Genomic DNA, 13,075 nt, shown 5'->3' on the forward strand with positions numbered 1-13,075 from the left:
GTATGGCCCCAGTAGGGGCACATTGGCTGCTGACGGCGTTTCAGCTGTAATCGCCAGGGGTCGCCCTGAAAGTTATGTTTCCTAAATCCAATAAGTTGTTCGAAGCCTGATCTGTTTTCCTCTTCAACAGAAACCTTTCGACCTCTGACCGTCTTCGCAGCTACTTCCGTTGAAAATTTCACGCCCCCATTGGGGCACACTTTGGCAAGAATGGAGAGTTTCGTCTGTTAACGCCAGGGGGCGACAGTTAAGTTATGTCCCTTATCTTACGAATGTGTACTGGAATCAAGCCGTCTTATTCTTCGACAGGATACGAAGACCGATTCCACCTGCAGAGGCCATCATATTTGCTTACCAAGGCGGAAGTATGTGAGCAGCGAATTTAACCGAAGGCATAACAAGCAGTCGGGATAAATGGATTAGGTCAGAAGTACCGCCAACGGTTGATTTGGCTTGACGGACGGTCATGACCAGTTCCCGATCGCAGAGCACTAGAGGATGCATAAGTTTTGGAGAGCAACGTCGACGAGGATTGAAGACGTTGAAGAAGATCTGTTAATACATGTTGAACTATTCATTTTAGTTAGGTATAGGTATAGGTATTTGAATTGGCTGTCCCCTTAGGTACCCTCATTAGCTACGCCAATGTCTCCAATATGCGAAGCTGACTACTGCCAGCTCAGCACCATAAATGGAACAAGGTTCCGTTTGGATCAAGGTCTGAAATTTCACAAAAAGAATCCAACTATATACTTTCTGGGTTCATGGTCAGCTCCACAACTCATTGTATTTCTAGCAATCAAATTTACACTAGACTATCGATTAATCATATTCTATAATGTTAGTACAAAAATTTTATCAGCACTAGCACAGTTTAAATGTTGTTGTACAAATGTAAATGTTTAAATACATGAATACCTCGGCAGAACCAACACTCCATAATTCAGACCCTAATACGGATTGAAGGACAGAAAGCTACACTTGGGAACAATCGATTAGGTATGTCATGCTCTTAGGTGGGAAAAATCTTAAATCTGTGACAAGCTATGACAAGACGATATAATGGAGAAGTCAAGGGGTAAGTATTGATTGTGTCGAAATTATATTCTACATATATATTAATTATAATTAAATAATTATATTCAGCAGTGCTCCCATTTCGTTGTTAATTAAATGGGAGCACTGCTGAACAACTGTCATTCAAGTTGTTCAGAACATTGCGTGCTGTTTGACTGTATGTTCAGGAACATCTTCTAATTGAATATATCATAGGAACTCAGACCAGCAGTTCTCTTATAGATCTAAATACGAAATGTAGGTTCAAGAGTGGGTTCAAGAGAAAGAGGCAGTTAATCGGACCTCATTAGTACCCTTAACTCTAACTAAACAAACTAAAGAAGTTTATTCATCACCCACTATAGCCGGTCTCCAACAATGCTCCCCACCGGTTCCAACTCTTTCCGGCCGAAAGGCTAGGTTTCTGGTCTGCCTTTGAGGGCATTATAAAACACTAAAACACAGGACTTTTATTGCCCTATGGATCACAAATCACTGAAATGTCGCACACCCTCCATTTCCCGCGTCATCCTCAATCCGATTTATTTATCCTTGCGATTTCAAACCAAAACATTCAAGGTGTCAGAAATACCGGGTTGCCGGGATGGGTATTTTACTAACAATCGCAGCTTGCTGTATGACCGGCAAAATCGGCATATTTGCGGCACACTGACAAAAAAGATGACCCAAGATTGGTGTGCGGAGTGACCTACCCCTAGGGAGAAGTATTTACTTTGTCATGGATTGCGCGGGATGTACATAATCCATGTGGTTTCGGATACTTTCGGATTTTCAAATCCGGACATGGTTTTCTGTTGTGAGTATGCTATCGGTTTTGTATATTTGTTTTAACATGAAGCAGAAGTATCGAGTCAATATTCGAAAACTTTGACGTGATTTTGTTGAATTAGCAGAGTAATACTGTATTTTATCCATGAAAGCTCTCTGTATGAATAAGTGCTGTATATACTGGAGTTTATCATTCTGGATAACTTATAAATGTACAATGTTTGGTGATTTCTTTGGTCCGAGAAACTTACATTTACCTACCTTAAACTACGCACTAGTTTCGATTGTTTCCGTCCATTGACTTATCGACTTCAATGATCCAAACCTATTGACATCATCAAACTTGCTACATACAATACCGAACAATGATTAAACAGAAGGAACGTTTACGTGGAAATCTAACAAATATTTTAAAACATCAACAGAGTATCGGATTCTGCATAGTTTTCCGCAATACAAATTGCCAATGCTTTAAAAAAATACTTTACTTTGGTAGTCCTCTATTAACTAGTGGCGAAGAAGGTTCTTCTATTTATCGCAGAAAAAAAAATATTGATTGTGTACCAATTTTAGACATCATCATGTACACACAAAAATGTTGTCGTGTATTGTAAAGCGCTGAATCAAACAACATATTTAAAACTATTGACTATAATTTCTATCTTGAGCATTAAGACTATGCCAGCATTATATCTTTTGTCTTCGAAAAACTGTCGCATAATCTGACTATTAAACTAAGAATATATAAAAATACACTGTAAATGCTTGTTCGCGGTTTTTAAGGGTGTTTTGTTCAAATCATTTTTTAATTACTCGAACTCAAAATTCTAAAGAAATACTGCACGATTGGGTTTCGTGGTACTATTCTCCTATTTTGTATATTTTACTGACTTAAACAAACTGTTGCCTAAATGTATGACATTGTCCATGGAAACCATCAAACAGCTGTGTTCTTTGGTAAACTGCTTACTTTCATTACCTGCATCAATCGTGAGTTCTGGTGACACTTACAAAATAAGATCTCGTTACTCTATTTCAGCACACTTGAAGCATACTCTGTGCCTCTAAGAATGCATATAAAATAAGCGTAGATAAGAGTCATGCATGCAGCCGCATCTGGCCCACAGAGTTGCGAAGCCATTGATCCTCAAGGGGACACTGTATTCAACGGAATCGTCGTTGTATCCTGGACACTGGTGTATTTCGATCCACCCATGGTCGATGTAGCGTTAACGGAAGTTTTCTTCCTGCCTAAGTTGCGATGCCGTCCTATCCTATCGGAACGAAAATAAAACGAAGTTTCCATGTCACCATTGTTTTCCACAACAAAAAATGTCAATTATGTGTATTTCAGTCGATATATGTAGCTGGTTACTCTACGTATTCTCTGTGAAAATCAAAATCATTCATCGAGAGTTTGGTGAGATATTCTCTGTAGCGAGTGACGTACCGAGCGAGTGCAAGACGGTTTTATGACAGGTGGGCAGGAACTCACGGTCCTAGGCGCCTAATACATAGGTGACACAGTTGCAAGAAGTGTTAGTTTGTTTACTAAAATGAACCGCCCATTTTGTTATGGCAAGCTTTGCTATACGAAATGCTCCTCGTGTTTATTAGCAAAAATCCACTTCAAAGATTGATTAATTGCGTAGGAAATCAGTTTGGCACGGAATTTGTGACTAGCATACACCTTCCGGTCGTATGAAACAGGTCAAGAACTGTCCAAATCCGCCCATAAACATTTTTGTTTTGAATTTCTGTATGGCAAAATAGTGAACTTTTCGTGAACATTAACGGCAAAGAACTCAACAACACTGGGAGACCGTGAGTTCCTGCCCACCTGTCATTTTCCATCTCGCTCACGGTCTCCCAGTGTTGGTGAGTTCTTTGCCGTTAATGTTCACGAAAAGTTCACTATTTTGCCATACAGAAATTCAAAACAAAAATTTTTATTTGTGGATTTGGACAGTTTTTGACCTGTTTCATACGACCGGAAGGTGTATGCTGGTCACAAATGCCGTGCCAAACTGATTTCCTACGCAGTTAATCAATCTTTGATGTGAATTTCGCTAATGAACACGTGGAGCATTTCTTATAGCAAACATGCCATAACAAAATGGGCATGGTTCATTTGAGTAAACAAACTCACACTTCTTCCGACTGTGGCACCTCTCTTTCTCACCTGGGCCGAGGAGCGAGTGTATAAGCCGTGCAAATAAAAGCAGCAGAAAATATTTTGTTCGCCATTGTGTTTATGACCATCGAGCAGAGCACGTGCAAAATTTGATTCGTGGCAATTTCGAGACTTTGCACTCGAATTGCGAATAAAGTACGGACAATTAACGTACCGCCATACCGAAAGTGGAGATCGCGAGTGTGTGAAATAAATTCCCAGCAAACAATTTGGGTTGATTAACAGCTGAATAAGCCATTTTTTAGCTGAAGAAGCTTATTTTTGCCTGAATAAGCTATTATTTAACATTCAATGTTTGTTGGGATTAGCTAGCCAAAAACCTAAATTTTGTAGCGAAATAACCAAAATTTCCCATCGCATTCATTGCGAGTGTGAGTGAGACGATTGAAAATAGTTTCCTAAAGGTGAACCGTTTTGATTTGATACCTGATTCTGATCTGATACCAAAATGTGGTATTGACCAGCATGACACAAGAGGTAAAATACCAAAGAATAATACCAAAAAATTACATGGAAAATACTTTGTAAACACCAAAAAATGATATTTGGATACCAAAAGAATACCTGGGTGGTATTGTTTTGGTATTGCATTATCATAATTTGGTATTGGAATGATATTTTGCGAACATGTTTTTGGTATTATTTTTTGGTATTTTACCTCTTATGTCAGGCTCATCCATACCAATTTAAGGTATCGAGATATTTGTTCTTGCTCGGGAAGCCAGACCTTCAACAAACAGTTCCGTGAAACAATAATCTGATTCTCATTCCTCAAAATCCAAATTGCCCGACACTCCGCTTCCCAAATTGGACGGTCATTACGAAAACTGGATTTACTTTCGGGATCAGTTTAATTCGATTATCTGTCGTCGTGAGAATTTGGACGATTTCGAACGCTTGTACTATTTACGAATGTGTCTGTGTGGGGAAGCAAGAAACTTGCAATGCAACGAAAAGACTTTCTCCTCTCTCTGGGATGCATTGACCCGTCGCTACGAAAAAAAGCGATGGTCGATCGAAAAACATTTGGGTGATTTGTTCAAGATTTCCTCTCTGACGTCCGAAAATGCTGCAGGTTTGCGAACAATGCTAGATAGTTTCCTGAAGCACATTCGAACTTTGAATGCCCTTGGAATTACACTGGATAAAATGTCCGAATTGGTTTTCGGCCAAATGGTCATGATGCGTCTTCACCCACGAACTCGTCGGTAGTATGAGCAGAAATCGGAGAAAGTGAAAGTCCATCAGGGAAGGAATTGGTAGATTTTTTGGGAAACCACTGCCGTATGTTGGAGAATTTGGAATGTATAAACAAAAGTTGTGCCCCTGTTACTGCCAACCGTTCGTCGAAACCTTTGACCTCTGCTTCTGGTCCTCGATCGTCATCATCGAATCGTGCATTCGCTACAACTACTACTCGTGAGCGCAGCAAAACCAGTTGTTTCTTGTGTCGTCAAAACCATTGCATCAACCAGTGTGAAGGTTTCTTGTAGCTGACTTATCCACAACCTATCGAGAAAGCGAAAGTGCTTAACCTTTGCTTCAACTGTTTGTCCAACAGCCACACGTCGAGTCAATGCAATCGGAGTTTGTGTCGAACCTGCCAGAAGAAACACCATACATTGCTGCATTTGGAAACCAAACAATCATTTTCCGTAGTCCCGAGGGAGAATGTACCGATTGAACAACCCAAAGATCAACGTGAACAACAAGACTACCACAAGAAGTTACACAAGGTCCGAGTGCTCTTGAATTCTGGATCCATGGTCCACTATATTACCGAAGACTGCGTTCAGTGGCTTGGGCTGTGAAAACCCAAGGGAGATCCAGGTACGAGACCGAAATCGAATGTCTGGTTACTAAGCGGATAACAGCAGATCTTCCTCTCGAAGGTTTTGAGGTAGATACCTTGATGATTCCTGATTGGTATGGATGTATACACGAAGGTCTTGGAGAACAACCGGGTCCCTCTGCTGAATGGTAGCCCTGTTATGCAACAAACGCCTTTTGGTTGGGTGATTGGTGGAAAAGTGGAAGTCAAGAAGCCACTAGTTTCTGCTTTGGTCACAAACGAGGATCTGGATGAATTGCTGAAGCGTTTCTGGGAAGTGGAAGATTGTGGTACTGAATCGAAGTGTACGACTGAAGAAGATCAAGCAGAACGTCGACTTACCGTCGTCAGGAGGATGGTCGATACGTGGTGGAATTACCCTTCAAGCAAGGCTGTCCTAATCTTGGTGATTCGAATCAGATGGCATTGAAACGACTTCATGTCCTAGACATGAGACTAATCAAAAATTGGTTGCTGGCTGGAGATTACGAGGACTTCATTAATGAATACATCAGTCTGGGGCATATAGTGGAGGTTGGTCCTTTGGAAATTTACGTATCTGAACCTGGACACATTTAGTTCCTTCCTCACCATGCTGTCAAGAAACCGGACAGTAGCACTGAACGATAACCTTCTTGTTGAACAGGTGATACAATTCAAACTAAATGAAATATCGATGAAGTTCCGAGTTCCGAAGATTGCGTTTACGGCAGACGTTGGTAAAATGTATCGACAGGTAGTAACTGCAGGTAAGCATCAACAATTTCAACTTGTGGACAGTCAAGGAAATAAGAAATCCAATCGAGTATCGACTTACAACGGTGACTTACGGACTAGCGAGTGCACCATTCCAAGCGGTTTGAGCAGTGAAGCAACTTTGTATCGCCGAAGCAGCACGTTTTCCTTAGGCGGCGAAGGTTGTAGCTGAAGATTCGTACATTGATGACGTTTTAACAGGAGCAGAAACACTCGATCAAGAGATCCAACTGCAACATGAGATCATGGGACTTTTTGTAAGCGGCAAATTCGAGCTTCACAAGTGGTTCTCGAACAGCAGTGAATTTCTCAAAACCCTCCCTCAGGACAGCATTGAGAAGAAGATGCTGGTTGGTGAGAAACAATCGGTTAAGGCTCTTGGAATTGTTTGGAAACCTGACGAAGATGTTTTCATGTTCAACGTTGATTCCATCATCGTCGGTAAATCGGAGACTACGAAGCGGACTATATTATCGAGCATCTCAAAGTTCTTCGATCCGATTGGCTTGACTGGGCCAGTAATCATCGTGGTGAAACTCATCATACAATTCATGTGGAAGAAGGAGAAAAATTTGGATGAGGATGCTGACAAAGAAGACGTCGAAGAATGGGCAGATTTCAAGTCGCAGTTGGAGTGTCTACGAAAGGTCAAGCTGAGGCGTTGCATTCTGCCATTTGCATCGGTCTCTATCCAAATCCATGGCTTTTGTGATGCATCAAAGTACGCCTACGGTGCGTGCTTCTATCTGAGGTCCGCTTAAGAAAACGGTCAGGACAATGTATCGCTAGTATGCTCAAAGTCACGTGTGGCCCCTATCAAGAAATCCACAAGCCCAAGAAAATCGCAGTCTGATCTTACAATACCCAGGCTGGAATTATGTGGTGCTCTGCTCTTAGCTCAATAAGTCACTGCTACCATTAAATCATCAAACATTTCTACGGATCAAACCGTGCTCTAGTGCGATTCTACAATCGCTCTTGCTTGGATCAATCGACGTCCAGAACAACTCAAGCTATTTGGGGCAAATCATGTCACAAATATCCAGGCGTTGACATCGACTATGAAGTGGCGTCACGTAGGCACCAATGACAACCCAGCGGACATCATATCGAGAGGAATGATGCCAAAGGATCTCCAAAATTCATCTTTGTGGTGGAATGGTCCTGAGTTCCTGTCAAGTACCGAAACTGTGTGGCTACAGGAGTTCCAAGATCCTGAAGAAATCCCTGAAATTCGAGTAGCTGTCAACCTTAGTGCCGAGCAACCCATTGAATCATTCCCTATATTCGTGAACATCAGCTCTTATCGACGAATGGTTCATGTTATGGTATGGGTACAGAGATTCATCAGTATTCTGAAGAAGCAGCCAGAAGTTCCGAGAACAGAGGAGATAAGTAATGCAGAGAAGACAACCGCCTTACAACAGTTGGTGAAGTTAGTGCAGGGGAAGGCCTTTTTTTATACAGGGGGGAATCTGTTTACAGACACCTGAGAAGGAACTCAGGGTGTGGGGATGGGAGAACTTCACTCCCGACCCACTAAACCTTACCCTGTGCGCTTGGCCCTTAACCTCCCCGGAACCGCCCGAAGGCATTACTTCGTGGGAGGGGCCGCTGTAGCGCTATGGCGCCTCTCTAGCAATACTCTAACGATCTGGTCGGGCAGTAGGTAACTGCTGCTCGGCTCGCCACTGTCGTTGTAATACCGAAACTATGTGGGTGACCGCAGTCACCACCGCGCTCTGAACCTATGCATGTCCGAACCTATGCAGGTAGCTCCTAAAGCAGCCATGGCCTGACAGGAACTGTGTCAGGTGGAAGTTTACTTCCCCATGGCGCCTGTTGACCCAGCTTGATACGGAAGGTATCAAGCGGTAAGTCCACCTCCCCTTTGTGGAGTTTTCCCACTCCGATTGCCATCTCGCGGTCGACACAACTCGCGCGTTGTTGCGCACCCCTCGAACGGTCCTCGCGTCATAGCACACCACATCCTCCTTAATAATAAGGCTGATTGGCATCATCCCTGCTATGACACAGACGGCCTCTCTCGAGATAGTGCGGTATGCACTGGCCACCCTCAAGCACATTAGCCTGTGTGTACTTTCTAATTTCTGCCTGTGGCAGTCAATATCCAGTACCGCAGCCCACGCAGGGCCGCCGTATCTGAGGACAGATACTACGACCCCAGCGAGGAGCCTGCGCTTACTGGCATTCACTGTCGAGCTGTTTGACATCATACGGGATAATGCCCCCACAGCCATAGACGCTCTCTTGCAGGCGTACTCGACGTGGCAGCCGAAGCTGAGCTTATCGTCGAGCATAACCCCCAAGAGTTTTAGAGGGCGCACAGACCTAATTGTGCTTTCGCCGGCTTTTTTTTTTTTTTTTTTTTTTAGTTCTTTATTAAGGAGATTTTTAGCCAATGGCTAGTTCATCTCCGAAGAAAGGAGAGGGCTCAGAGTGAGTAACCTCTAGATACATGGTATATTAACATTTAGTTAATAACTTTGGTTGCTGGTTCTTCAACTTTTATGAAAAAATAACAATATATAAAATAATGAAACAGAAGAACAACAGAAAACAAAATGATTTAAGACAAGCTACAAACGATTAATCCAAACAAAACAGAGCTCAGCTGGCATGGGTCCAATAGGGGAAATCCATCCAGCTGAGATGTCCCGACGGCCGAAAGAAATTCCTGCTATACCGAGTGGTAGATTTTGGCTTCTTTTAAGAAGGTTACTAGTGCTGCCGAGGCCGAAGTGTCATTCCCGAGCAGATCGCTGATGCTGGAAGTTAGGCAGAGTGACTCCCGAAGATTTTGGAATTCCGGGCAGTTGCACAGGATGTATTCGACGGTGTAGGGTACCCCACAGATGATGCAGCTTCTGCGGAACGGCAGGCCACCATAGTTATAGTAGAGTTTAGTGTGCCCGGTTCGAAGCCGCGAAATCACGCGTTGATCCCTCAGGTTGTCCAGTTCTCTCCATGGTTCAGTTGACCCTTTTACTTTGCGGATGAAGGCAGTTCTGTTGCGGAACCACTCAGCTTCCCATGTCGCTCGAATGGTCCGCATGATCCACCGTCTGACGTCCTGTAGGGGTACCTTGTTGGTGAGTCTGGGACCCGATGTCCCGGCTCCGGCAAGGTGATCAGCAGACTCGTTACCTGGCACTCCGCAGTGTCCGGGAATCCATGTGTACACGGTGTTCGGTGGGGCGTACTTGATAATCGCCTGGATCCATGGGTGTTTTGGTGCTTCCGAGGTGATTGCTTGAACGACGCTGTGTGAGTCAGTTAATATAAGTATCGGTTTGTTGGCTGGCGTCGTAGCGGCACGGAAGATCGCTGCAGCCTCGGCCGAGAAAACCGAGCATTGTGGAGGAAGACTGCTGCTTTCAGCAATACCGTCTCCAAAAATCCCGATACCTACTCCGTTTATCGATCGGGAGCCGTCAGTGTACCGATGTACGTGGTCGGCATAGTTGGAACCAAGTAACTCGGCGACCGATCTGCGCAAAATGATGGAAGCATCCCCTGCTTTGAAGCGGTTCTTGATCCGATTGTCCAATTGGATTCGTGAAGAGTGCCAACTTTTCTCTCCATGCCAATGGACTTTGGCCACTGGGGGGAGGTCGATGTCGGCGGCCGTGCGGAGGACTCTGTTCCCCTCGTCGAGGAGAAAGATCCTATTGTTTCCGGAGGTCTTGGCGGAAAAGGCGGCGGCTTTTGTGGCAATATTTGCTTTTAAGCAGAACCGGAAAGGAAGAAGACCCGCTTCGATGCATGCGGCGTCTGCTGGAGTGGATGGCAGGAGACCAGATATGATGCGGATGTAGCTGTTGTAGACTGGTGCTAGGGTTCTAATCAGCTTCTCGGAAGCGATGCAAGTAATTTCCGTCCCGTAAAGCAACCTACTGTCGATGATGGCTCGCGCCACCCGGAACCGAACATCGCGGTTGTTGGATCGGTGAGGCCGAGAGATCGTTTTAACGAGGTTGAGTCTACTGCGGCAGTACTTTTTGACCTGTTGGAAATGCTGGTCGAAGGAGAGCGTTCGGTCGATCAGTACGCCGAGGACGCGAACTGTTTTCCTGTTTGGAATGGCTTGCTCGTGGATCGTAATTGGGGTGCTATTGACTCGGTGCTGAGACGGACATACGTGGCATCGGATGCTCTTCCTGGCGGATAGCTGGAAACCCATCGAGTCGGTCCATTTGACGACGACAGAGACTGCCGCTTGCGCTTGCCGTAGGGTTCGGATCTGTGTAGGACCGGAGGCCACAATCAGCACATCATTAGCGTAAACAAATATATAATACCCCGTTCATTGCCACCAGAAACAACGTGACTGCGATAACGGAGCCTTGAGGGACTCCAGTCTCCTCACTGAAACTTTTCGACCGCGTGTTCCCCACCAATACACGAAATGACCGGTCGGTCAAGAAGTTTCGTATGAAATACATCATATGCCCCTTCAAGCCCCAGTTTGTTAGTTTTTTCAGGACGGCTGGCGTCCACGTCCGGTTGAAAGCCTTGGAGATGTCCAAAGAGATGATTTCAACGTGGTGTTCCTGGTCGTAAGCTTCCTTGAGCACGTCCCCCAGAGTGGTAAAGTACGTGGACGTACCGAAACCTTGTCGAAAGGCATGTTGTCGGTGGTCGAGCAAGCTGTTGGTTTCAAGGAACATCTTGAGTCGACGGTTCACCATACGTTCGAATACCTTGGCCATGCAGAATGTGAGAGCGATCGGTCGGAACTTAGATGTGCCCTTGTCTTTTTCGTTTGCCTTCGGGATGGGCACGACGAGACTCTCCTTCCACAGCGTCGGGTAGGTATAAGAGACCCAGAGTTGGTTGAGCATCTCAAGCATGCAACACTTGCCCTCAAGGGGCAGCTTTTTTAAAAGTGGATACCCGAGATCGTCAGGTCCCGCAGATTTGCCGTTGCTGCGGTTTAGTGCGTGCTGGAGTTCCTCCCAGGAGAAAGGCTCGTTGATCTCGAGGTTGTCCGTGTCAGGCGGGATACTGAACTCAGCGACTGATGTACGGGTAGGCTTTGCCAACCGCTGAAAGTGGATATCGTAACCGGAGATGGCCGAAATTTCGGCGAAATACCCTCCGAGTTCTTCGGCGACGGCTGCCGGTTCGGAGATGGTAACTCCGTTAGCTTGTACATGTAATGGCGTCGAGTGCCGTTTACCGCTGAGAGCATTAACCCTGCTCCAGAGATCGGCAGAGGACTGGGAGGCGTTGATGCTTTCAAGGAAACCAGACCAACTGTTTAGCTTCGCACTTCTCACTTCTTTTCTGCATTGAATATGCAGTGCACGGTACCGGGTTAGTAGCTCTTCCCTGTTTGGGTCATCTCTCGGGGTTCGCCTGAGTTTCCGTAGAGCTTTCCGGCGGGCTTTAACGGCTTTTTTGGTGTCTTCGCTCCACCAACGGAGGGCTTTTCGTCCAGGTAGGCTACTGGTCTTTGGTATGGTAGCGGATGCAGCATCTAACACCAACTTAGAAAAATCCGGGATGGTTAGCGGATTGCGTTCGAGGATCAGCGATAGAATTTTCCCCTGATACCCATCCCAGTTAGCCTCGTCGTACCGCCAGCGAGGCCTTTTCGTGACTTCTGGGGCCGTGGCTGACGAAAGCTGCATTTGGATGGGGTAATGATCACTTCCGTACAAATCTGCATTGGTGCACCACGTGACTTTTCCTGCTATGGAACGGCTGATCGAAGAGACGTCGATAGCCGTGGCGTGACGTCCGTTGAAGAATGTTGGGTTTCCATGGTTGAGCACCGCCATGTCTTCCTGATCGAGTAGGTCCATTAGGATGCTTCCTCTAGGATCGGGACGAGGACAGCCCCAAGTTGGATGATGCCCATTGAGGTCTCCGACAAACATCCTTGGTTCGGGTAGCTTGCTGAAAACGCCGGTGATTTTATTTGACAGATTTTGTAGCAATGTTCTCCCACATGGCAGGTATGCACAGGCAATCGCAATGTTTGCCGGCTTCTCCAATTGAACAGCAACTATTGGAAGATCAGTTCCCAGGTCAATCTCGTTAAAAGGTATGCACCAATGGCTACGGAGTGGCGAAAATTGCTGCCTCTTTTGAGGGTCCAGGCGTATTTTCCGGTAAGGGAACGATCCATCTGGTCTACCGTCACCTTGTTAACTTCTTGGAGAGCTATCACCCAGGGTGGATTGCTGTGGCAAAGCATCTCCAAGTCGCCGAGGTGGTTCAGGAAACCGTTCACGTTCCACTGGAGGATAAAGTTGATGGGTACTGGCAGAGCAGGAACGGGGTGTCTGCTGGTGGTAACGTCCTCGGAGGGACAGCTCAAGTCTTCCAACTCGCTGATATCAAACAAGTGGGAGGCTTGCGTCTGACTAGAGTTGCTGCTTGACAGTTCGCTGTGTCCAGAATAAGACAGAGCCCCACAA

The 13,075-nt window shown here is 45.4% G+C and overlaps 1 protein-coding gene across 1 annotated transcript in view; it reads right to left on the minus strand.

Moving 5' to 3' along the window:
* Positions 1-858: 858 nt before the first annotated feature.
* The window catches only part of LOC135700797 (G-protein coupled receptor Mth2-like), an 81,274-nt gene continuing 69,057 nt past the window's right edge, over positions 859-13,075 (minus strand). Inside the window, exon 5 of the mRNA XM_065221479.1 lies at positions 859-3,119. Within this exon, the coding sequence (XP_065077551.1) occupies positions 2,993-3,119 (127 nt within the window). The 3' untranslated portion in view covers positions 859-2,992. The remainder of the gene's footprint in view (positions 3,120-13,075) is intronic.

Source organism: Ochlerotatus camptorhynchus, unplaced genomic scaffold (genome assembly GCF_037179485.1).
Source record: "Ochlerotatus camptorhynchus isolate MF236.1 unplaced genomic scaffold, CSIRO-AGI_Acam_v1.1 ptg000002l, whole genome shotgun sequence".
Classification (NCBI taxonomy): Eukaryota; Metazoa; Arthropoda; class Insecta; order Diptera; family Culicidae; genus Ochlerotatus; species Ochlerotatus camptorhynchus.